At 42.4% G+C, this 27,510-nt stretch overlaps 1 protein-coding gene across 1 annotated transcript in view; it reads left to right on the forward strand.

Annotated features, from left to right (window-relative positions):
- The first annotated feature begins 470 nt into the window (after positions 1-470).
- Ssh2 (slingshot protein phosphatase 2) overlaps positions 471-27,510 on the forward strand; it is a 254,058-nt gene continuing 227,018 nt past the window's right edge. The window contains exon 1 of the mRNA XM_051158006.1: positions 471-607. Within this exon, the coding sequence (XP_051013963.1) occupies positions 545-607 (63 nt within the window). The 5' untranslated portion in view covers positions 471-544. The remainder of the gene's footprint in view (positions 608-27,510) is intronic.

A 27,510-nucleotide genomic window follows, 5' to 3' on the forward strand; every position in this document is an offset into this window, starting at 1 on the left:
CCGGCTGCCTTCCCGGGTCCCTTTTCCATCTCGCCTCCCGCCGCTCGGCAGCTGCCCAGCGGGAACGAGCCGTGGGTGAGGTGGCGGGGGCGGCGGCGGCGGGGGGGGGGGGAGCTCGAGAGCTGACCGGGGGGAGGGGGCGGCGGCCCGAGGTGCGGCGCACGCAGCCCGCCCGCTTCCGGCAACTCAAGGGTTACGCCGCGGCGGCGGCGGCGGCGGCGGCGGCGCGCGCCGAGGGGAGAGGCGGTTGCTGACAGGTGGCGCCTGCGCACTGGGAGCGCTCATTGTGCCCCGCAGCTGCCGAACCGCCCGCCCGCCAGCCGCCCGTTCGGCGCGTCAGTCGGCGGAGAGTCCGGCGGTGGGTGCGGAGCCCGAGGTCGTTCCCGCGACCCCATCTTCCTCCCGGTCCCCGTCGTCCCTAACCCTTTGCCTCCCCCCACCCCACCCCCCCGCCCCGCCACCCCCCATCCCGGCTCCGTCACCCTCCCGCCCCCCAACACTCAGGACGAGAATGCCCTGCCCGGAACAACCCAGCAGCGCCTAGATGGCTTTGGTCACGGTCCAGCGGTCGCCCACCCCCAGCACCACCTCCAGCCCCTGCGCCTCGGTGAGTCCCTCCCGGCGGGGCGGGCAGCTCCTCGCTTCTGTCACTGCGGCTCCGCTTTGCCTCAGCGGGTCCCGCCGAGCGCCACTGCGCACGCGCCGCGCCTCTTCCCAGGCCTTGGCACTCGGGCTGCCGCGAACCCCCCCCCCCCCCCCCAACACCCTCTTCCTACCGGCGCGCGGCAGCCACTGCCAGGCGTTGGGGTTTTTTTTTTTTTTTTTTGCCCCCATCACCTGGAGCACCCCCCTGCTCCCCCACTCCCAGCGCTGGCTCGGAAATCTCCCGTAGCATGCTTCCCATGGCTTGAACACTTCCTTTCGGCTATGAGTCATTCTTGCTTTTCACCCTCCACACCCCCACCCCACTTCTTTTACCCTCTGTTGCTCTATTGCAGGGAGGGGAACGGGGGGGCGCTCCTAGGTTACCCCCGACCCACACCCATAACCGCGTATCCACGCCATTTCAGGGACCGGGTCAGTACACTGCGCATCCTTCTTCCGTCTCGCCGTGTGTGTGTGTGTGTGTGTGTGTGTGTGTGTGTGTGTGTGTGTGTGTGTGTGTCTGTGCGTGTGTGTCTGTGCCTTTCACTAGACTCAGGCGTCTGTCTCTCTTGTGCTCGGTACAGTTCTGGCTTCGTTGGAGTGCTCCACGGTAGTTAATCCCTGCTTTCTTTCCTCCCTTAAAAGATGGCAGTGGTCTCCTCTGCTTCTTGGACTTTTACCTTTCTCAGTGAGGTCCCAATGCATCTGGTGCTGCTCGGTGACCAGTGCCAATTCATTTCCATCTTACAGACGTTTATGCTTTACGCTCATTGCTCGTGATCGTTCTTGCTCTAGGGTTGTGTTTGGATGGTTCATGACTTCAAATGCTTGTGTCGCTAAAACATGTTTCCAGAAGAAAAATACCCACCAACCACCCCCCACCCCCACCCCGCCGCGTTTCTCTTTGCCTTCATCCCCACCCCGACTCCTAACCAGCTCTATTCTCAGGTATCATCTTTGAGACTACCTCCTAACATGCGTATTGCACCAGTGTGGTAAAATGGGTCTTTAAAAACAGGCATCTGGATGAAAATATGAGCAATTGGAGGAGCTGTTTCCTATAGAATTGTAATTTTTGCATTTAGTAGCGGCAAGTTGCAAAGAGGCATTCAGTGAACACCATGGCCTTCCGCTGTAAGAGAGTTGCGTTATTAATATTTGTTAACTGAGATGTGAGGTTTGGTATCTTGAGAGCATATTGCTTTGTGATTTCGATATAGTTCCTGAATTTCAAAATACTGTTGCATATAGTGGTGGTTTCTTCCTTTTGAGTTTTCTTGTGTGGTTTGTGTTACTCCCCTAATTCAAGAGGTTACGCTATTCAGAGGTTAATTTGCCTTGTGATGTACCAGGATACAAAACTGAACTCTTTGCATAGAAGTGTAGATAGGCAAATTTCCGCTGGTTTACTGAAGAGGTCAGTAGCAGTAAAGTGCAGTTTGGCAAAATAGCACACGTTGCTAGTACTGTCAGCTGAAGCTGGGGACCTTGTGCCAGACAGCTGCTATAAAGATCCCTGCAGTGGGACACTTGTGAGAATGCTGTGACTTGAGAATAATTGTACTTCAGAGCTGATAAGACAATTTTAGGGTCTGCTAGAGACAAGCATCAGGGTATCAGAGGGGTAGAAATGTAGTTTTTTTCATGAGTAGATTTTTTTTTTTTTTTTTTTGGCGTTATGGTAGAATTCTCAAAATTCATAGCATATCTTCAAACCATCTTAACTCACTCCGCTAGTAAATCCTCTGATTTTTGTGGCTATCAGGCCTAGGTTTGGCTGTGAAGGCAATCAAGGGTTAGTAGGTAAATACATATGAAGTAGAACCCCGTATTGTAATTTTTCCCTGGGCATTGCTGAAAACATTTTATGTTATATATTATAATAGCATTTATTAAGCCATTGTCATATTGTCATCTTAAAGTAAATGGTTAATGTATGCTAAAGCCATATCTATTTGACATGGCTTCATTAGTGAAAACCTGGGATACTGTGGAATCTCGAAGAATGTTAATAGTCACTTTTGGCATAGGTAGGCAATTAAAATTGGTCATGTAAATACTGTACTATTTGCTGTAGTAAGCGCTGAGTAGTAAACTCAGTTTCTAAGCTAAACAACAGATATCTCTGTATCCCCTAGTCTGATGATTTCAGTTGTTTATACTTGGCCCTGTGTGTAAAGAAATCCTGGCGCTGGGGTGAGTGGGTAACAACCAGCATTGTCAGCATGACTGACAAGCTAGCTATCTTTCCCTTTAGGTTACCTTCCTGTTCGACTCCATCCAGAGCTGTGCTCAGCTCACTTGTCCACCGGGCCTTTTCTGCAGTATTTGACTGCTCTCTGACCTGCATATATTTGGCTGTTTTATCTCTTGCTGTAGGAATACGTTGGTTGATTTTAAAGGTAAAGAAGAGTGCAAAAGGAAGTTATTCCCATAAATAAAGAAGGGTTTTATTTTGTGAGGCTAGAGATTTAATCTTTTAATTTAAAACATTCTGCAATGCCTTTTCACTGAATACGTTGGACATTTTAGTGTTGTCAGCTCTTCAGTATTTTTTTCATTAAGCATAAGACAAACTTGCTCACTGTAGTAGTTAACCTTCAATGTCAAGTTTATTGGGGAAATATTTCCAGAGAGGTGTAACTGAGGAGAGAAGGCCCGCCCTAAATGTGGGTGCACCATCCCGTGGGGGGGGGCGGTCCTACTGAGTAAGAAGGAAGAGTCCCGCAGAGCTCCAGCAGCCCCCTTTCTCAGTTTCCCCATCTGCCCACATGTCAGCAAACTCCTGTTAGCGTGCCTTCCCTTCCGTGATGGGCTGTACTGTAAACTGTGAACCAAAGGCAGTGAGTGTTCCCTCCCTTAGCTTGCCTGTCGTTCCGTGTCTGGTCACAGAATCAAGGTAACAACCTGATAAAATCACCTACTAGGTATGAGTGACTATTAGAGATACCAAGTCACTTGTCTATCAGATGACGTAACGTGGGTAACAAATACGGGACGAGAGACTAGAGATAATGAGGGCAATAAATACTGTATATACAGGAGTGAGTTTGTGATGGTCATAAGTACTGTCTGAGTTCAGATTGAGGTGAGGTACTTAGAATACCAACCATGTATTTCTCTTGGGTCCTCATCTATTCCAGGCATCATGCTAAATATTTTACATACGTGACTTAATTCAGTTATTCCTCACAGTGTGCGAAAGGAAAGTTGCATTTATCCCTGTCTTATAGATGAAGAAACTGAGGCAAGGGATATTGAAGGACTGTGTCCTGTGTCACTGAGCCAGGAAGTGATTAGAGCTGTAATTCAAATCAAGGCATGTCTGACCTTTGAAGGTAATGTTGAAGTACATCACAGTAGGCGGCTCTCAAATGGGCTTTTGGAATTTAAATTTCTATAGGCCGATATTGAGGATAGGAAGAGCAAAGGATCCTAGGTAGAAAGAACAAAGCTATGTGCCGCAACACGTAAAGTCAGAACACAGCAAAGACTTAAGGGAAGGGATTAAAGAGGCCAGTTTGAGGCCTTATTTGGGTAGTGAGAGTTAAAAGTGAGAGGAATTGCTGAGCCAAGTATTTAGGATTAATGAAAAGGTAATAGAAAGTTCTCAACTTTTGAGCAGATATGATCACAGTAGTGTTTTAGCAAAATTGATCTAGGGGCTCTGGGCCAGAGGGATTTTAGGGAAGCCCTGGGAGGCCGTGAGTAGAGCCAGGTAAGGCTGTTGTTAAGGTCTGAAGTGTTAAAGGAAGAGACAGATGCCAGGGATTATGAGAAAGCCTGGCAGGATAGAGCAGTAGAGACATAAGAGATACCAACATTTGGGATAGATTGTTCTTCCTGACAACTAAGTGTTTGCTCGGACTGGAGAGATGACTCAGCCATTAAGAGCACTGGCTGCTTTTATAGAAGCCCTGGGTCCAGTTCTCAGCACCAACACAGTGGTTCCCAACTGTCTGTAACTCCAGTCCCAGGGGATCTGACTCCTTCTGGCCTCTGGGGGCAGGAGGCATCATGTCAAGAAGCATAGACACTCATGCAGGCAAAATACTCACAAACATAAAAATAACATTTAAAATAAAGAAAGTAAAATAAAGAAAGTAAAAATAAAGAAAGTAATGTTTCTTAACCAATAGGGACAGTTTGAGAATTCTTGGGCTAAGAATGTACCTGTGACTCAGCTCTGGATTCAGGCAGCAGCAGCAGCAGCAGCAGCAGCAGCACAGACAGCAACAAAAACCTGCTTTCCATTCTTTCTGATAGGAATTTTCTTTTTATAATTTATTTTAATTTTTGAAAACTTCCATTTTATCCCCAATTGATGCTTATTACTTGGGACAGTGTGGTCATTTGATACGTGCACACAGTGTGTGTAGAATGATGGCTGTGTCTATCCCGTTGGACGTTTAACACCTCTCACTGTTGGGCACACTAATTCCACATTGCCTTTACTAGCTATTTTGAGGTTTATAATTGCTTATTATCAATTCTATTTAATGTGCTAAAGCATATTCCAAGGGATTTCACCTCTCCAACTGTGTACCTGCACCTGCTGACCAGTGTCCCCCTTTGCCTTTCCGGCACTTGCACAGGCTTTAGTAACCGCTGGTCTCATGTCTCTGCCGTCAGCCTTTTAGCTTCCACACAGACTGCAGACCGTACAGTGCTGCTCCTTCCATGTCTGACTTATCTCACAGCATAATGTTCTCTAATTCTATCCAGCGTTGTGCTCTTCTTGTAGGTAAATACTATTTCATTGCATGTGTGTGGGATTTTCTTTACCTTCTCCTCTGCTGATGAAACGTGGCTTGATTCTGCACCCTGGCAGTTGTGAATAGCTCTGCAATAGACATGCCAGTGCAGCTGTTTCTTCATGCTGATTTCATTTCCTTTGCTGGGGCATCTGACAGTTCTACTTTTTTTAAAAACCCACCCTACTACTTCCTGTAATGTATTTTATATTCTTACCATCAGTGTATGAAAATTCCCTTTTGTTTGCATCCTTGCCAGGGAAGTTTTATGCTTACTGACACGCACTGCATATGTATTTGTGGCATATAGCATGGTATCTTGATGTGTATGTTGAAGCTAATTAATCTATCACCTCATATATTTTAGGATAAACATTTAAAGTCTCTTAGCAATTTTCAGGTCTAAATACATTAGTAACTGTAGTCACAGAACCTTACAATATTCCTTGTCAACAAAACTTGGTACCGTGGGACCATCTTCCAATCCCCCCAACCTCTAAACTCTTAGGAAATATTTCTGAGTTAATATTTGTATTAATACCAAGTTCCAGAAAAGCAGTGTTTCTGTTTTTGTGGTCTAATTTAATTTTAGAGCAGCCCGTAAAAGACAGGTACTATCGCTAGGATAGACCAGTGGTTACAAAACTGGAGCAGACACTAAAGTGGCCTAAGCTCCTTGGTTCCTGGTCCATATCTCTTTCATGATGTGTTATGAGAAATGGCAAGGTAGCTTGTGATCCGAGGTCTTAATTGCTAATTAAGTAAAGGAACAAGACTTGAGATATAATCAAGAGTACATTCTTTTTGGAGTTCATTTGTACTTCGACATTTGCAGTCTAGAACAGAATCATTCAGTCCAAATATCATATGACATAACTATGTATTGTAACATATATGAATATATCATCCATGTCAGTCCAAATCAGTTTTAGTATTAGCTCTTAATATTATAGAATTTACACAGAATTCTTATAAACGTACATATTTAATTTTCTTCCTCTTCAAAGATCACGAACAGCAAAGTAGAAATGGAAGCTTGCAGGTACTGGAAACTAGTGATGGCCTTAACCACACTGGAAAACACAGACAGACAGACAGACACATACACACACACACACACACACAACACACACACATACATACACACACACACACACACACACACACACACACACACACACGGGCTCCCATAAGGCTGGGAAATTAAAGCTGTTGATTTCATGGCAAGAGAAGCCAAAACAAGTACCTGGCATAGGGCAGGAGTTGGGGGTGCAGCAAGCTGGGTGTTGTACATCTGAAATCCCAGCCCTAAGGAGGCAGTGGCAGGAGGATTGCGAGTTTGAGACTAGTTTGAAGAGTCGATTCCTGACCAGCCTGGGCTACATAGGGAGACATTTCAGAAAGAGGGAGGTAGTGGGGGAAGAATTTAGTACTTCTTTGTATTTAATATGTCTTCAAACCTACTACTGTTGTGGTTCATAATTATGACCCTGAATCATCCTAAGAAGGCTTAATCTTATTTGGTCTTGATTTAAGCAGTAAAGATTGAGTGTGGCCTATGTTTAAATAGTTGCCCATCCAAGCTTCACCACCGTTTTAATGTTTACGGTGCATTCTTCAGCATTGCATGGTGGTGTATGTTTGTAATCCCAGCTATGCAGCAGGCCAAGGGCAAAGTAGTAGGAATTTAAAGGTAGCAGGTAAACATAGCCAGGCTGTCATCAAGAGAAAGAAATCCCATGATTGAGGAATTCATAATTCATTCACAAACATTTTTTAAGGTTTTAAAAAATGAACTTACTATATAACACCCAAATGGTAAATGACTCAGTCACAACATGACTATGACCGTTCTTTAAAACAATAACTCTTGTTTACATCAAGCTAAGTAAACAATTGAAGGGTTTAGAGACAATCACTGAAAGCAGTCAGTGACTAAAAGAGTTTCAGAGCTGAAACAGGGATTTTTTAAACCCTGTGTTCTGCATGAATATTGTCCCCTGTAGGCCATGGATGTTTGCTAGTGCTATAGCTGCCCCCATCACTTCTTTCTGCCTGAAGCTGCTTACCATGCTGCCTCTGAAGGAAGCAGCCCACCATAGCATCCCCCTGGGAATAGCCTGCAGCATCTTTAGATCCTGGGACAGGACTGAAGTGTCCCAGCTGCAAGACTGTGATCACAACCCTGCTGCAGATGTTAAAGCAAGAGACATGCTGGGATTTGCTGGTTATTGAGGGCGGTGTTTCAGAAGGGGGCAGACAGAAACCCGCTAAAGCACGACTTTCCCCTTCAAGACACATGCAACGCTCATTCTACCAACATGGATGACGTGGTAGATGAGGATGGATTTCAGTGCCCTCATATTCTGTTGCCCATGCTCCTGAGCCCCCTCACCTTTTACTCTGCCCCAATGGGGACTCCAATTTTATTTCTTTAAAAGTATTTACTTTAAGGGCTGAAGAGATGGCTCAGCAGTTGAGAGCACTGCCTGCTCTTCCAGAGGATCCGGGTTCAATTCCTGGTACCCACACGGCTGCTCACAACGGTCTGTAACTCCAAGATCCGACATCCTCACACAGACATACATGCAGACAAAATACCAATGCACATAAAATAAATAATTAAAAATATTTACTTGACTTATTTGTTGTGTTTATGTATGCATGTGTGCGCCCATGTGCCACAGAATACACATGGAGGACAGAGGGCGGACAGGGATTTCAGCTCTCTCCTTCTAGCATGTGGATTATGAGAACTGAACTCAGAACATCATGCTTGGCGGCAAGCATCTTCACTGGCTGAGCTATCTGAGATCGCTGGCCCTCACATCTTATGTCTTAACAATGCTAGATAAAAGAGATAGACTGATTACATATGCACATTCAGATATGGCCACACCTTCCTTCCTCATCAGAGGAAACAAAGCCAAGACAAATGCAAGACAGCCATATAATCTTACACACATTCAAGAAATAGCTCATGGCATTATAGAAAGTATGGGAATGCAAAAAAAGTGTGGAGAGAAAGTAAAAAGCATGTATTACCGTTGTATCCTCTCTCTCTCTCTCTCTTTCTTCCTCTTTTTTGAGTGAGAACTGTGTTACCTCAGCTAGCCTCAAATTTGTGACCTTCTTGATTTAGTTTCCCCAGTACGGGGATTACCATCATTATATTGGTCAAACTGAAAAGCTGCTGTGTATATAATCTTGTCTTAAATATTTTTAAAGTTTGGTTTATATCACAGATATATTGCCCTGTTAAGAATGGCCACCCTGAGAAGCCCTGTTTTGATGAATTCTGACTGTTGTTGCTGAGCGTCTAGCTTTTCCCATCGTTTTTATCTACTGTGAACTGCATTGCAGGGAACATTAATGCACATAGATTTTACATACATTTGGAACATTTTAAGACATGCAATTATTGGAACACAAGGTATAAATACTCTTTAGACCACTGTTACAAATTTATCCTTATGGAAAGGTATTCCAATTGACGTTTATTCCAACCAACATCATTAAGAATGCTCATTTCTCCTGACCTTATTAATACTGGATAATCTTATTTCAATTTTAACAATTACTAATTTGGGGGAAAGGAGTGGCATCTATTATGAAGTATTTGCTTTTTAGTTCAGTTTTCATTACTCTTAGAATAAAGTCAAAGTTGAAAGTTTGCCTGTGAGATCCTGGATGAGTCAGTCCTGCTGGCCTTTTAAGCCTCGTCTCTCTCGCACTCCCTGCATCGCACACCGCTCACAGTTAAGCTCACACGCTGTGCTCCCTGTGGGCTTAGGCTTTGCACATGCTTTCCCTGGAACACTTTTCCTTCACTCTTTCCCTAACTAATTCCTACTCATCCTTCAGGTCTCAGCTTAAATGTCACTTCTGGGAAGCTTCCCTGACTCCACCCCCAGACAATGGTAGGTGTTCCTTCTGTGCACACTGTAGCGCTCTGTACTTAGCCACGCTGCCTCTTACCAGCCTACTGTGCCTTATTGTTTGCCTATTTGTCTACCTAACTTTTAAGCCAGGGCCTGGCTCTATTTGCTTATTTTTATATCATCAGGGCTCAAAGCATTTGACACAGAGATCAGTGAGTGGGTCCATGACTACAGTTACGCTTAGCAGTTTTTCCCCATTTTGAATTCTATTACGTTTTAAGAATAGAAGCCGGACACAGTGGCACACACCTTTAATCCCAGCACTCAGAGAGGCAGAGGCAGGTGGATCTCTGAGTTCGAGACCAGTCTGGTCTACAAAGTGAGTCCAGGACAGCCAAGGCTACACAGAGAAACCCCGTCTCAAAAAACAAAACAAAACAAAAAAGAAAGAAAAGAGAAAAGAAAAAGAAAAGAAGGAAAAGAAAACAATAGAAAAAACAATAAAAAACGATAGAAAGATGTCCCAGAAGCCTATTAGATATGATTACTTTCAAGGCTTTAGATACTGGGCTGGGGAGATGGCTCAGAGGTTAAGAGCACTGACTGCTTTTCCAGAGGTCCTGGATTCAATTCCCAGCACTCATATGGCAGTTCATAACTGTCTGTAACTCCAAGATCTGACACCCACAGACATACATGCAGGCAAAACACCAATACACATAAAATAAAAAATAAATAAATTAATTAAAAACAAAAGGCCTGTAGATACTTGTTACCCTGTTGTCTCCCAGAAAGGTTGACTCTTGATTTACAGTCACTGTATAAAAATACTTCACTGTATCTTTACCATTCCTAAGTAACCTCCTTGTCATCCATTTTGTTTATTATAAAATAACTATTGTTTATTGAACACTTATTATACCCAGTGTTTTTACACCTGCTAGGCAAGCACTCTACCACCGAACGAACCACTGTCTAACTTCCTGCAGTGAGTATCTAATTAATTTTCTAATTAATTTTCACATGACTCCTGTAAGGAGAAGAAGAAAGAAAAAGGCTTGTGTTAGGGACTGAGGAGGTGTGGTACAGTGGTGTGTTCCCACAGCAGCGGCCCTGGGAGGGCTAAGACAGGCTGAGCCCAGGTTAGTGCTTCAGTGCAGAGTGACGGAGAAAGACACTCAGCGTTGACTTTTGGCTTCTGTACTCCCACACATGTGCACACATATGTGAACAGTTACAAACCTGACTCAAGTGCCTGGGAAATCCAGAGGAAGAGCAAACCTGCCATCGGTACTCAGAAGTATTCTCAGCTTTCTCACCCGTTTTCCTCTGTTTTAAGTGAGAAGACATAGCTTCTACCTGGCGTGTAGTCTCAAAATGACACTGTGCACCACTGGGCTGGAGAGACGGCTCAGAGGTTAAGAGCACTGACTGCTTAGGGAGCACAACTTAGACGCCACTCCTGGTGGCAGAGACTCGGGACTTTGCTGCATTTTCACTAAATGCCTGCTGACATGCTGACTGTAACAGCGTCTGGTTTGTGGACTTTTCAGGGGCTGTATGCCTATTAATTAATTAATTAATTAATTCAGGGGGGCATTGCCATGGATCTGGAAGTTACAGGAGAGTTTAGGGAGGTTGGTTTTCTCCTTCTACCCTGTGGGTTCCAAGGATCAAATGTAGGTAGCAAGCTTGGCAGTAAGGGCCTTTACCAGCTGAGCCATCTCACCGCCTCCGTATTTTTTAATGTATTTTTTATCTACTCAGAAAATCTGGACATAATAGGCAAACAGTTTCAATAGAAGAAAAGATTACTGATAAGCCCTTTTATTCAACCTGAAATATGCTAGAGGCTGGGCAGACACAAGAAAGACTTGAAAGCTCCTGTTACGTAGGTGATGTTTAGCAACTGTTGTTTTATTCTGGTAATGGCATCCAGTCTCCTTCTCCGGTTCTTTGTATTGAGCCATCTTCAAACACTTGTACGGGCTGCCCCTGAAGCCAGGAACACATCACAGTGCCCCTCACTTTTCTGTTTGCTAAGGGAAATTCTGCTGAGTTATTTTTGCCTCTCAAAAGTATCAATAAGCTCCCTAGACTCCTTGAGAGTTAGGGAGAAATATTTCACTTACTGAGTGGGCCAGCAGTGCTATGTCTTAACCTATATTTATAGAGGTGCTTGATTCAGAGCTCAAAACAAACAAACAAACAAACAAACAAATAAACAAAACAACAGCAGCAAAATCAAACCCAAAAACCTTGCTCCTTTTTATGCCCTGCATTAACTTGAGCCAGAGGGCATCTGCTTGCTCGTTTTTGCCTCCTGGTGATGGAGCAGTTAGCTAGTTCCTGATCTCGGGGAATAGAGCATGGGTAGAGAGACTCGTGTTAAATAAATAATTAAATTACAGTGTAGTAATTACAAATGTATAACCCTTGAAGACAGAAAGAGGCCAGCAGCAAGCACGTCTCAGTTGAGCCTTAAGAGAAAATTTGTATTTTAAAATGGAGTGGGAACTACTCAGCAAACACGGGGTTAGGATGAGTAGCAGGGGCAGGGAAGCATGGACCCCGGGAGTGGCTAGGATGGTGGTATGTGGCTGAGAACTGTAAGCGGGCAGGACCTCGTGCCATGCAGCCTGCACACAATGGGGGTGGAGAAATAAAGAGAATTTCCTGCTCATTTTAGCATTTGTAGCCTCCCTTAACCTTGAATATGGTGTGTATATGTGCTCATAGCGTCATCCCCTTACGGTGCCTTTGTTTCTTATCTATTTCTTTAACTGACTCTAGCCTTGAACTTGCTATATAGCTGAGACCAGCTTTGAATTTCTCCTCCTCCTCTGACTCCCGAGTGCTGGAACTACTAGTACCTGGCACCATGCCCTGCTTAAAGTGATGGTTACAATTTTATGATTATGAGCAAGAAGTCTTGAAATATAGCTATTGTGGTAGGATGATAGCGTGGTGGGAGGGGCTTGACCAGAATATACAAAGTTCAATCAAAAGAGAAATACAAAGCTTTAGAAGTAGCAGCCATATTGTAGGTGTTCGCTGTGCAGTAGACACTGGGTTTAAACAGACTTCACAACAACCGCTCTATGAAGCATTGCATTACTACTGTCCCCATTTTAAGGATAAACACTGATTCTCAGGAGGTGGCAAGGAGAACAGTAACGCAGTCTAGCTGACGCGGCCGAGCTGGAGGTAGACTTTGGTCACCACAGAGAGCAATTGCTACACCAGATCACCTTCTCCATGTGAGAACTGGTTTTTGAGTTTAGGTGCTGTTTGGTTTCTTCCACTTTTATTTATTATCTTTTTTTTTTCTTTAAGATTTTTATTTGATCTGTATGAATGTTTTGCCTTCATCTTTGTGTATCTTGTGTGCCTGAGGCCAGAAGAGGGTGACGCCCTGGGGCTGCGGTCGCAGATGGTTGTCAGCTGCCATGTGGGTGCTAAGAATTGAAATCAGGCCTCTGGAAGAGCAGTAAGTGCTTTTAACTTCTCAGCCATCTCTGCAGACCCATTTACAACAATTTGAATCATTTAGTTTTTTTTAACCTTTGCCCTGCTGTAGTTTGAATTGCTACAGTTTGTGTCATTTTGCTGCTGATGCCTAGAAACTTGGTTCAAGCAGAGGTTTCTTTTCTTTCTTCTTTCCTTTCCTTCCTTCCTTCCTTTTTGAGATAGGGTCTCAATATGTAGCTCTGGCTGTTGAAACTCACTGCGTAGACCAGCCTGGCCTGAAATTCATAGAGATCTGCCTGCCTTTGCTACGCCCCTAACCCCCCAGCCCCCCACCCCGCCCCCAGGCACTGGGATTAAAGGCATGTGCTGTCACACCCAGCCCAGCAGAGAGGTTTCTTAAGAGGCTTTTCATAGATTGTGGGATGATAGAAGAGATCATTGGAATTTGCAAGTCCAGTAGAGACATGTGTGATCAAACCTAGTACTGCTAAGTACACGCTGAGTAGGAGAGGCCCAAACGAGGTGTGGACACAGGGGAAAGGCTGGGGAATGCGGAGCAGACGAAGACACAGGAGCAAACTGCTTGCAGTTGGCAGCAGTGTGTGCATGTGTGTAGACATCGTGTAGACAAATATGTGCATATACTTTTAGGTTTTAATTGCTTCCAGCTGCTTTCACAATTAGAAGGCAGTTATTTTCTACCAGATGACCATCAGAAGATACCAGCATCTAAGGCACACAGTAGCCACAGATAGCAAAGCTTTTATCCCTCTTGTCTCTGTTCTTTCACCTAAAGAAAATGAAGAATCCATGGCACTATGCTTTTTAATGCTGCAGATATAGAGGAGAATATATGACATTATGGTTATTGATGTTAAAAGATGACATCTCGGGCTCAGCACCGAAGAGCACTGCTTTCTCTTCCAGAGTCCTGAGTCCAATTCCCAGCAACCACATGGTGGCTCACAGCCATCTGTAATGAGACCTGGTGCCCGCTTCTGGCCTGCAGGGACACATGTGGGCAGAATGTTATATATGTAATAAATAAATAAATCTTTAAAACAAAACATGATATCTCCATGAAATTTGTTGAAACAGTAATTCTGTTGTTGCCTCAGACACTTGAAGAAACTTCAGAGTGGCTGGAGAGACGGCTTAGCAGTTAAAGTTCATACGGCTGTTGCAGAGGCGCCGCGCTAGGCTCCAGTGCTCATGTTGGCGCTCACAATCAACCGTAACTGTCAGTACCAGGGGACCCATCTTCTATAGCCACCCCCGCACCTCTATAAAAAATCAAAGTAAAATCCAAGAAAAATCAAGAATTTTGGATTGCTTTTTCTTCAACTAAGATATTGTTTTCTGGCCTGAAGAGATGGCTCAGTGGTTAAGAGCACTGGTTCCTCTTCCAGAAAACCTGGGTTCAATCCCCAGCACCAACAATGTGGTACATAACTCTGGGCCCATGGCATCCTATGTCTTATTCTGGCTTCCAGGAACACTGCATGCGTGTGGTTAGCTGACATGCATCAAGGCAGAACATTCATACTCACAGTAAACAATTTTTTTAAATCCTGAAAAAATAGCTTCTCTCAGGCAGCAATTAGGATAGCATCTCAGCAACAAAATCCTTCAATTAATCTGGTTTGTTTCGAGTTTTGAAGACAAAGCTAACTCTGTAGCTCAGGTTGCTCTGGAACTTACTGTGTAGTGCAAGCTGGCCTTGAACCCATGGTGATCCTCCTGTCTCAGCATCCCGTGTGCTGGGATTACCCATAGAAACCATCAGGCCTGGCTTGATATTTATCTTCTGTATCTGCCTATTAAAACAGTAACTTTTAAAATTAATCATTTTATGCTAATGTTTTGGGGCTTGAAAAGGTATTCCCCATTTAGAATAAAATTTTTAACCACCAATTCTAATATAGGCCATTTGAAAATGGAAAGTGAGTCCAGGACAGTCAAGGCTACACAGAGAAACCCTGTCTCGAAAAACGGAAGGAAAAAAAAAAAAAAGAAAGAAAAAGAAAAAAGAAAAAGAAAAAGAAAATGGAACAGCCCTAAAAGCATTTCCATTTTTCTCTTTTTAGGTCTTCAAACTGCTTTGGTAATGTGGTACAGTGGCTAGATGTGGGGTCTGGAAACTGCTGTTCTGAATCTGAATCTGGCTTTAAAGTCCACTAGACTTGGGCAGACTACTTTAGGGTAATGGTAATATTTCTTTTGCAGAAATATTGTGAGAAAAGAATGTTTTAGTAATATATCTGATATCGATAAGCATGTACTTACGTATGAAGTATTAGTCATAATAGTGATTTAGTGTTACTATTTAATTATTAAACCTTTTTATTATAATTCAAATTTGTTGGGGAAGATACTTGCTTTATAAAAATATAATTCAAATAGCTTATTTAAGAGTTTAATTTCTCTTTAACTTTTTTTGTCTTGACATTTTTGTATTTGAGCCGGGCGTGGTGGCACATGCCTTTTATCCCAGCACTTGGGAGGCAGAGGCAGGGGGATCTCTGAGTTCCAGGCCAGCCTGGTCTGAGTCCAACACAGCCAGGGCTACACAGAGAAACCCAGTCTCGAAAAACAAAACAAAATAAAAGTGTATTTGAGAAGGGTGCAGTGGTGCACGCCTTTAATCCCAGCACTGGGGAGGCAGAGGCAGGCTGTGAGCTTGAAGCCAGCCTGGTCTGCAAAAGTGAGTCCAGAACAACCAAGGCTATACAGAGAAACCCCGTCTGGAAAAAAAATATTTTTGTGTTTGAAAGGACCGTGATTAGTGTAGTAGGTAGTTTGTAAGTATCATTAAAATGTTTTCCTAAGTAAAAGTTTTGTTCTTTGAAAGAGAGAATCTGTAGTTGCTTACCTGTATGGCCGACTCCATTGAATACAGCTGTGTAACAACTTACGTACATGAGTTATGTAAGCACCAAATGGACCAGCCCGTGCAACTGTCTTCTGAATTTACCAGCTTAACAGGCCATGTTTAAAAGCATATTGATTTATTGATATTTCACTGTTTGATAAGATCACTGCAAATGGTCACCTTAGTTTCTATAATGGAATTACAGACTCGATATGTTTGTGTTTTAATGACTGAGACAACAAATCATGTAGTTAAAATAGAGCAGAAATAGCCAGATATTCTCTAATCTTGACAATCCAAAGACACTGGATGTATTCATGGGATTAAATATGTATCTTTGTCCAAGGAAACAATAGGTTAGAAGGATGAATGGTCTTAAGTTCAGCCATTATAAGCAGTGGGCAGTAGAAATTGAATGCAAGCCTTAGAAGATGCATCTCCAAAGCAGCTGAATGAACTCATATGTGACACAGCAAGAGGTGTTTGGTTCAGGCTTTGGTAGAACTACACATTTTACACATTGAACCCTGTAAGAAAATGAGAAAAATATATTTCTCCACATAAAAGAGCACCGAATAAATTATATGAAACCTTCACTTGTTTATTCTACTTCTTCTGAGGCATTTGTTTAGTGACAGGGTCTCACTCTGTAGCCCACATTGCCCTAGAAATTACACTGTAGCCCAAGCTGGGCTTGCATCCCTTGATTGCCCCGCCTCACTAGTGCTGGCCTTGGATCCTGCCATTGCCCCGCCTCACTAGTGCTGGAATTAGAGGCAGGAAGCACTATCTCCAGCGTCACTTGTCTTGATTCATCTATATAGTCTGTAATTTTCTCCACTCGATAAGTGTTTTACACTCATTCTATGGTTTTTAAACTTTAAATAAAGTGCTAATGACTATAAAGGAAGTCTAGTTAGACATAGTACAACTGAAAATGTCTAGGAACTTCAACACTTTCTTACTAAATAAATTCTTGAATAATATATAACCTTGAAAATTAAATCAAGAGCTTTATGGAAGGAAAAAAGCTATCCTTAGGATATTCCTCTTCAGATACCATTTTGTGGCATTTTAATCTGTAGGATTGAAAAAAATTAAGGCAATTTTAGTAAACAAACATTAAAAGTCTTTTGGAAACCTTTAAGGACACAAGGGTGATTTTGAACCTCTAGTGGTGAGCTTATTCAGAATGCATATCTGATGGAAGCAGAAATTTGGCTACCAAATCAGTCTTTCTTTGTTCCAGTTGGTTGGAGGAACTTAAAGGAAGACTGTGCACTAGCAAGTGCAGGGCTTACACTTTTTATTATATTTTTTTCCATAACTGACTCTTACTTTCACCCTCATCCTCCATGTCTGCAACTGAGTTATAGTCATTTGCAAACATTGATACTATGTTTCTGCTGTGAATGCCTAATCTTTAGATGATTTAAGCTGCTAGTGTAGTCTGCTCTTTTTAAAGTCAGTTATCTTATTTTGAATGTGTAATTTAGAATACTTGATGGGTAGGATTCTGCCTTACTCTTCATTCGTTTTATTGATATACTGACATCTTGGTGGGTTGCTGGGGTCCAGAGGCCAATGCTGGGCATTGTTCTTTTATCCCTTTCTACCTAGTTTTTTGAGACAGTGTCTCTTACTGAACCTGGAGCCGACCAATTGGCCAAACTGTCTGGCTAACAAGCTCCTCAGGCCGTCCTGACCCTGCTTCCTAGTCCTAGGATTAGAGGTCTGTGCAGCCTTGGCAGTTGTCTGTGTGGGAATCGGGACAAACTAAGATCCTCCAGTTTGTACAGCAAGCCCTCTGCCCACTGGGCTATCTCTCCCGACGCTTACGTTTTATTGTGAGGCAGTGTTTTTCCCAGGCAGGCCCTGATCTTGCTCATATCCCAGGTAGACCTTGAGTTTGTGAGCTGCTCGCCTCAGCATCCTGAGTAGCACCAAGCCTGGCTGCTGCTGTAGCCTGTACAGATATTTCTGTGTACTTTACCATGGTTTGATGGAGCCTGGGGTCAAGCCCAGGACCCTGCGCATGGAGGCAAGTGCTCCGTTACTGAGCTATATCCCTGACCTTCCACTGTCACTTCTATGTAATAAATCTAAAAGTTTCTTTAACTTTTTATTGTTATCGGGATATTGGGGTCATTTTATAAATATTGCTGGAAATGGGTTCATAGAATTTTAGCGGTGGAAATTTACCTAACTCTTCATTTTAGTGTTAAATAGTTTTTAGATTCTGACTCAAGGATGAAGGTCAGAATATGTTATCTCTTGAGTAGCTTCAGGAGACTTTGTGTTACAGTGAAATTTGTGGACCATATCTTTGGTAGTAATGGATTGGACATTTGTTAGGTATGCAAATGAGCACCTGGATTCTAGACCAGGCTTAGATTTCAGCATAACACAGGAGGTCGAGAATTTAAATAGGATTGTGAGCTTAGGAGGTGACCTAAATTAGTACAGCTTAACAAGTGGGCGCTGGGCTGTGCTAAGTTGGGGCTGTACGCCCTGTGTTGAAGGGCTGCTGGCTGTGACTAGTATACACCTAGTGTTAGAGAGATGCTGATGATGACGGTGAATGCACTCTGCTGGTGTTTTCAAATCACCAGGTGAACTGCCAAGAAAAATCTGGCCACCAGGAACAGAAGACCAAGTTTAAGCCATAAGAATATCTTGGTTTATCTTGTAACAAACCCATATATATCTGGCTCAGGACTATTATCTTAGCAGTTCAGTTGTCTCATAAACACGCACTTTCCCTCCCTTTAGCATGAAGTCTTGAACCTAGGACCCTACACATGCTGGGCATGTGTGCTCTATCGCTGAGCTCCAGCTCCAGCAAGATCAAGGTCTTTGTATCTTTCTGTTTTGCCATCAGTAGTATATTGGAATCCATGTTTTTGTTTTTCTCCACATTTAAAAAAAAAAAAAAAAAAAAAAAAAAAAAAAAATATATATATATATATATATATATATATATATATATATATATATTTAAATGTAGCACTAAATAGCATATCCATGTTTGTTGCAGGAAGTGGTAGAAAGTGGCTCTCTCCACCTTTGGGAAGCTGAGGTTTTTCTAGAGGCCGTCTTAGGGTCGGGTTTCTATTGCTGTGATGAAACACCATGACCCAAAGAGGGAAGTCTGGGCAGGGACAGAAACAGGATGGGAACCTGGGTGCAGGAGGTGATTCAGAGGAGTGTTGCTTATTAACTTGTTCCCCAAGATTTTCTGCTAGACCGCATGACCACCTGCCAGGAGTGGTGCCACTCGCAGTGAGCTGGGCCGTCCCACATCACTCAGTGATGGAGAAAGTGCCCCACACACTTGCCTACAGACAAATGTCATGGAGGCATTTTGTCAATTGAGATTAACAATACTCCAGCTCCCAATGACTCTAGCTAGCCAGGACAGAGCCAGTTCCCTCTCCTAGAAGATCTCTTCTTGACACATAGACAGGAAATATATTACGTCACCACCTGGTTGTAAGACCATCCATTGAAAGTAAGTATATGGCTTTTTTTCCTAAATATTGAGTGGCAGCAAGAGAGAAGGGTGTTTGGAATAGATGTCTAACGCTGGCCTGCAATAACAACTAATACAGTTTTAAGGAACTCTATCTTGGTTTTCAAACGTTTAATTACATTTTACTTGCATTGTGTGTGTGTGTGTGTGTGTGTGTGTGTGTGTGTGTGTGTGTGCGCGCGCGCGTGCGTGCGCATGCATCTGTGTCTGCATATACCCATGCATGCACATAGCACAGCACACACGTGGAGGTCAAAGGACACTTATAAGTCAGTTCTCTGTCTACCATGTGGATCCTGGAGGGTCAGCTCAGGTTACTAGGCGCCTTTACGCAGTGAGGTATCTTACCAGTCCAAGAACTTATCCTGCATCTTGGGAACTAAAGAGCCCATCAGTCAGAGTCATTTAACAGGTCACCAGTTTGTGAACGTTTTATAAAACCCACAGAAGAGGAAGGAAAGATTGTAGGACTCAGGAGGGACGGAGGAAACCAGGAGACTCCTAACAGCAGGCGCTCTTGGGACTCTTCGTTCTGTCGGGCTTCCTTGTCCTGCCGTGGTGAGGGCTTCTGCCTTGTCTCACTGTCTCTTGTTTTGTCCTGTTTGGGTGTTGTCTCTTGCAGGCCTGTTCTTTCCTGACGCGGGGAGGTGGGAGGGGGGTAGTGGAGGGGTGCGGGGAGGAGAAACTGCTGTCAGGACATATAAGAGAAGAATATATTTTCAAATTTAAAAAGTTATTTTTATTTCATTTGCATTCAGCATTCTGTTGTTCTTTGTTAGCTTTTAACTGACAAAGAACTTGAAATCCGAAGGCTAGCGTTCAAGCCCTGGTAGGCGTTTGATAGCAGGGTGATCCTGGGCAAGCTTGTGCGGTATTTTATGGTCTTACCATTCCTCATCTGGAAAATGGATATATAGCGTTATAACATAGCAGAGTAGCTAACTGCAGAGGCTCTGGATTCGGAACAGCTTCAGCTAGAGTCTTATTCCCGCTAAGTATGTTTCACAGTCTGTCTCTTCCCCTGACTGGTAGAGTCTTCATGAAGACCAAATGGGAAACAGGGAAGTCCCACCTTATCAGAGTTTTAAAAATGAGCGTATAAGGCAAGAATCAAATATAGTTACCCTACAGGGAAACAGGGTTTCTCTTGTCACTGGGGGAAAAAAAAGCCATAGATCCCCAGCAAACACCGGCATCTGTTTCTGCGGATGTTACCTGTAATTCACATGTTCTGCTGTAACTCAGCGGCTTCGGCCTTGTACTTACTTTGTCACAAACATTTGCTGAATGCAACGCCACATAACTTTATATGTATTATAACATTATTACAAGTATTTATCCAGTATATAAAGCTAAATTAGCATAAATAAAATGAACACCTAGCTCCAGAATTGTTATTGATGAGATGGTTAGCTTACCATCGAGACTGATGATATTTGAAATGAAGAAACCAAGATTGCCTAGACTCAGTGATTTTTTTTTCTGTTAAGAAAAAAATTATAACAGATGAATATAGCCAAAGAAATAATATAATTTTTGATTTTTGAAAGAAAACTATTAAGTGTTTCTGGATGTATAGGCTAAAATGAAGATGATTTTCTGCTAAATGGCAAGCTAATTTTATATTGTCTGAACTGTGAAGCATACCATTCAAAAGAATATTTTGATTTTAAAATAAAAAGTATTTACTTCCTTTCAATTTGTAATGAAGATTTCTAAGGGACAAAATGTTACTAAGTGGATTGCAAAGCGTCAGGAAGCCTTGAAGACAGTTCATCTGGGAATCGTTCATAAAGGGTACTAACCATTTTCAGTGAAAGCTACATTGCGCCATAGTTACAAAGAGTCTGTCTTAGTGTTGACACAAAAGTCTAACAGGATCTTAAACCCTGACAGAAAGCATTATGCATATGATGATAACAATCTCCACATACTTTAGATCCTTGAAATACTTTGGGAACTTCAGTTACTTGGGCCGGATTGTGATGCTCAGCCAAGTGGTCCTACTTACAGAAAGGCGTGGCTGTAGCGTAAGCACCCCTAGTACTGCCCTACAGAAAGATAGGTGGGGCTCTCTTTTTCTTAAAGTAAACATTTATTTTGCATGTTGCAAAGGACAGAGATGCACCTTCTGACTATTTTGGGGGATCCAAAAGTTAAAAGAATAAATAATAGTAATGACACTAAAACTCTTTAGGGCAATAATATGCTTTTGTTCAAGTGCTGCCAAGTGTTTTCTACTGAAGGGAAAGATGTCTAAACTTGTGCCTTATCATTTGTTGCTTGGTATAATAAGGTTGTCTTGTCTTTAAACAAGGGAGGAAAATCTTGTTTTAAGGTGACTCATAGTGATGCAGTAGGTTGGTAATGGAGAGGTAGCTCTCTGCTCAGTGTGTACACCAGAAATTATAGCTATTGGTGTTTTCCCATAAAATTTAACTCTTATATTTGGACTCCACCTTGGAGCTCAGATTTAGGGTGTTCCATATGTTAAGTGGGACTTCTTAGAAAATCTGAGGGTGTAGGTACTTGGTTCTGTGAGAGCCTTAATAGTAAGATGGATTAAATTTCACTTCTACATGACCATGGGGATTTAAGGCGTGGCATTTATGATGTATGAGTCATAATTAGATTGTCCTTTTAAGTTCTTCAATATCCAGCAGTCTTTCTTACCTGTGATTATTCTTTTCCTATTGTCCCTTGATATTTACTCATCGGTGACTGGATGATTTATCCATTTACAGTTTAATTAAATTAAGTTACTAAGCCTTATTTTTTTTACATATTTTTAAAAATCTTGCTAAATTATGGAACTAGGTACAATAGAAACTTAAGCCTGGTATATTTTTAGCTAAGCAGATACTATCATGACACAGAACAGGCACAGTTAGCTAGAGAGACATATAGAAACTTATTTTCTAGTTATGGAAACTTGATAGTGTCAAGATTTTTATAATTACAAGATTTTGTAATTTCCTATAAGAACAATTGTATTGAAAATTATATAAGCTAGCTCTTACTGCTCTTGCAAGTGACCTGAGTTGGGTTGCTGGCACTCACATGTAACTCCAGTTTGAGGGGATCTGGCACCCTCTTCTGGTCTCTGTGGGCTCCTGTACACACATGGTACACATAAACACATGAAGGCATGAAACGTAAAAAAAAAAAAAACATGAAGATTAAAAAAAATTTTTTTAAATTATATAAGTTGTTCTTATAAAAGGGAAAAGTATAAGTTTAATAATAAGTTACATAAACCTAAGGTTAGGAGAATCTTTTAATTCAAGGCTTAGAGAAAAGATTAGAAAGAGATGGTTTTGTCAGAGTCGGTACATGTTGACAGTTCACTGTTTTATCTGAGAGAGGATTAGAGGGGCTTATTAAAAAGATTACTTTTTCTGTGTATGTGTGTGTCTCTGTGGGGTATATGCCTTGTATATAAAGGTGCCCAAGGTCAGGAAAGCTGATCCCCTGGAACTGGAGTTACATGCCTTGTGAGCTGCCCAGCGTGGTGTAGAAATCAATTTTAGTCTTCCGGAAGAGCAGCAAATAGTCTTCACCTCTGAGCCATCTTGGCAGCCACAAAGGATTACTTTGTTTTATTTTATTTTATAAATATGGATGTTTTACCTACACACATGTCTATGTAGCACTTGTGTACAGTGCCCTCCGAGGCCAGAAGGAGGTGGCCGAGCCCCTCGGACTGGAGTTACAAATGGTTGTGAGCCAGCTTGGAGGTGCTAGGAGTTGAGTCCTGGTTGTTGGGAAGAGCAGCGAGTGAGTGCTCATGAATGCAAGCCATCTCTCTAGCTCCGGGCTGCCTTTTTAAAGCGCTTGTGACATCCTTGTAACAAAGGCCGCTTTACGCAACTGTACGAGTTTCTAATTTTATTTTGTCAGTGAGCAAAGAAGAGTGCTTATATCATGGTAAACATTACTTTTTGTAATTTAAGATTTTCATATATTAGCTGGGCATGGTGGCACACGGCTTTAATCCCAGCACTTGTGAGGCAGAGGCACATGTTCCCCCAACATGTCCCAAATAAGTTAGAGTTTTAAATAATCGCCTGTTTCTCACAGGTGTCTCATAGAAAGTGTGTACATAGACGTAGTTTTGAAATGGTGCCTCACTATGCCTCCCTGGCTGGCACGGAACTCTGTGTAGACCAGACTGTCCCTGAGATCACAGAGAGCCACCTGCCTCTTGAGTTCTGGAATTAAAGGTGCGTGCCACCACTCCCGGCCATACACACAGCTTTGTGGCATTATATTAGAGGTTTTGTTAAAGATTCTGCTTTCTCCACTAGGCTGAGGTTGGAAGTTTTTCTTGTGCATTTTTTGTAACTCTTCAGTGCAGAAATAAGATAAATACGTGGCAGAGGTTAGTAAAGAAATGTTAATGTAATTACTACTGTAGACTTTTTCATTACTAAAATAATTCTGCTGTTGATAATTTTACCTAAACCTACCTAATGAAGTATTTTTCATAGTTTAAACAGTTTGAAAATGAATATTTAAATTTATAGGTGATACAGAGATTAAAGTTTATAAATAAGATAACATATAGCCAAACTCACAAAAAAGACCAGCTGGAAATAGCCAGCAATAAAGTGAGTGGGAGTGAACTGCTTAAGTACACTAAGCACAGAAGAATAAAGAATAGAATGTGTAAAGACACAATGCTTTAGCTGTTCTTAGAAATATACATGCTTTGGTTTGGTTGGAGTAGGGAATATATTTCAATGTTGGAGCGTCACGAGGAATGTCACTAAAAGAGGCCAGATCATGAAGAACCTTATGTGGTCTATTAAGAAATTGAATTACCAAGAAAAAAAAACCATGAAAAATACTAAAAAACTGAAGTGGATGAATGATGTGATCAGATGTTCTATTTAGAAGCACTGGCATTTGACAACGCGCAGGAGTGGAGCCCGTTACACACAGATGCTGAATTGGGAGACAGAGGGACTCGGATGCAGGAACATAAGGAAGGACACAGACCATGGCTTCATTGGTCCGGGTTTGGGCATGTGTGGGTGTGCCGTTCAGTAAGACAGAAGACTGGGGCCAAAGCAGGTAGTAAAATGCAGGTGTTCTGATTTGGAGACTTACACGCTAAATCTACCTTGGGAAGATAGATACACGTGTTGTTGATCGGTAAAAACTTCTAGGCTAGAGACAGAAGTCTACAGTGATCATTCATTGCCGTTTCACTTAAATGTGCCGGACACTGAGGCAAGCTCCGTATGCACGTCACGCCCTTTATTCTTCATGAATTGTTACTCTTCCTACTTTATAGATGAGGAAGTCATATTTAAGAGTTCAGGTACAGAGTCAGTTGTTGACTAAAGCTACGTTGAAGCCATTCTGATAGGAATACAGTCACCTGTAGAGGTCATATAGGGTGAGACAAGTGGAGAGCTATAGGTGACTGAGGCATGAGATTAGAGTGGACTAAAGATGGCTTGTTGGTGAATTCGGCATTTGGGAGGTAAAGGGAGGAAGAAATCCTCCAAATAAAACTAAAAAATGGAGCTGGAGAGTTGGCTCAGTGGTTAAGAGCACTTGTTCTTTCAAAGGACCCAGGTTTGCGTCCCAGTGCCTACATGGAGGCTCAGTGCTTCCTCAGGTAACAGGCATGCATGCCGTTCATAGACATACATACTTGCAAAGCACTCACATAAATAAACTAAATCTAAAACCACCACCAATAAACAGTAAAAAGGACATCAAGGGCAATGTCCACTGGCTCATTTATCATATAAAACAGTTCTTTCAAATAGAGAAGTTTTACTGTGTAAGACATTTGGGAAACCACTGTAGAATCCCGTCATGTAGAGTCACACTATGCATTGTCCCACAGGGCCGCTCACAACCATCCATAACTCCAGCTCTCGAGGATCCGATGCCTTCTTCCAACCCCAGGGAGCACCAGGCGTGCATGCACAGACTTACATGCAAGCAGAACACTCATACACATAAAAATGAAATAAATCTTTTTTTAAAAAAAATTGGTGGCTAGAGACATGGCTCCTGTAGTAATTTTTAGAGAACCCAGGTTCGATTCCCAGCATCCACACTAAGCAGCTCATAACTTCCTGTACTTTGATGCCAAGGAATCTAAGGCCTTTTTGCCTGGGGGAATCTGCATTTATGTGGTACACATAAACTCTGGCAAAACATTCATACATACACACAATTAACAAACAAATAAGCCTTTTAAAATCTGAGAAATTTTATAGTAATTAACTTGTTCAACTTTAATACAGAGCCTATTGGATCATGAATGCTGAGGGGGCCGGGGTGAGGGACTCTGACATGCTACGTAGCCCAGACTGACCTCAAACTCAAGATCCTTCTGCCTTATTCTCCTGAGGACAGTGTGTGCTCCATACATGGCACGAACGCTTTCTTACTCCATTTCTGCTACTGTAACAAAAGACCACAGACTGGATCATTTATATATAACAGACATGTATTTCTTACAGTTTTGGACTCTGAGAAGTCCATACAAGGTCTCAATAGATTTGGTATCTGAGTTATTGTCCCATAGTTTATAAGCAACAAAGACTGTGTTCTCATAGTGGAAGGACAAAAGGGATAAAGACTATCTAAGCATCTCTTTTATAAGGCCATTAGTTCTATTTGTGGAGGTTTTATCCTCATAACTTAATCACTTCCCGATACTTCACCTCTTAATACCATTCAGTTAAGTTTTAGCACATGAATTTTGGGGATGCCTGCTCAGACCATAGGAACCACCCCCACTTTTGTGTGCATTCTGGTGACATTTCAGATGAGCGTTGGCACCGCAGGCTCTAAACAAAAAGGGAAAGAAGGAAGTGGTCACTGTTAACTCAGCTATCCTGGGAGGGCAAGGGAAGTGAGAGTAGAGGCAAGAGACAGAGGCAGTTAGCTTGTGTGCTGACCTGTGGCCTTGGTGGTCACAGTCGCAGGACCAAAGAGAAGTCAATGCTGAAGAAGGAGCAAGGAGAGACCGCTTTTGTTTTGTTTCCAAAAAAGAGGAGAAGAAAGTACTTAGAGGGGAATCTGGCATGAGAGGATTCTTCTGGCTTATTTAGAAGAACGTTGAGAATATTTTTCTGCTGAGGGGGAGAGTTCATTAGGAAAGAAAAGCATCCAGATGTAATAGGGACTAAAGGGACACAGTTCCAGGGGCCAGAGAGCTTAACCTTGGAGGGCACTGCATGCCACACGGAGCTCTAATGTGTGCCCGTAGTTATGTCTGGGTCTTCCATGTAGTTTTCCTGAATCATTCCTGCCACTGTCCATCCTGTCTTCCTCAAGTAGCTCTTTGCCTTTCCACATCTATTGCTTTTTATCTGTTTCTAGCAGAAAAACCAAGCTTTTCATGACTTAGTGGTGAATAAACTGAAGGTCTAGAAAAGCACTTGTCATCCAGGCTGTGGAGGCGGCGGCGCACTCTAGTGATGGAGACTGAGCGCAGGGAGCAAGAACTCTGAGGTTAGCCTGGGTGGTATAGACATACTTATTTCAGAAACAAACAGCTTTCCACAGTGAAAGGAAAAACAGAAAGGCAAAACAGTGCTTCAAATAGGAGTTTACAGGATTGTTCTGTATGGAGATTCCCCTTTTCTAGGTGAGGGAAAAGTTACTGTGGAAACTCTGAGTTTTTTGTTTTTTTTTTTTTAAACCACTTACCATTTAAAAACATTCATTTATGGTATTCATACAAAATCTCATCAGATTTTAAAGGTAGGTTTTCCTTAGAATCTAGGAAATTAGTGGCATGGGTACAACATAAGGCTTTGAACTGTATCTATTTCTCTATTTTAGTCTTTTTTCTTTTCTCATCCATGAATTTCCATGGCAAGGTCATCTGATCTCTAGATACCCTTTATTTCATTATCTTTACATGTGCTGGTTATAAAAACAGTCTGCTTTGTAAGATTATCTCAGTTTTTAATCAAAGATAAGAAAGGAAAGGAAATTTTTTCCTACTAGTAAATTACAGAGTTGAAAAACTAAGGTTAATATAATATTTAGTAATAGTATCCACTTGAAGAAGATAATTTGAAAGTAGATAGGACAGTCTTTGGCTTTTGGGGAAGGGACAGTCAGTTTTCTTTAATGGTGTGGACAATGGCGAGTGGACCTTTTTCAATGGATGACCTCACACCAGCAATATAGGGGTGGCACAAATTGGACTCTTATGTGACATAAGAGAGAGGGGGGAGAGGGAGGGAGGGAGAGAGAGCGTACACACATTTGGAGGGGCAGGGAGATGGGGAATGGGAGGAGGAAGAAGGAAGACTGGGAATGAATGTGTTCAAATTTATTGCATGAAATTCTCAAAAAATTTTGAGATTTTTA

This window comes from Acomys russatus, chromosome 16 (assembly GCF_903995435.1).
Source record: "Acomys russatus chromosome 16, mAcoRus1.1, whole genome shotgun sequence".
NCBI lineage: Eukaryota > Metazoa > Chordata > Mammalia > Rodentia > Muridae > Acomys > Acomys russatus.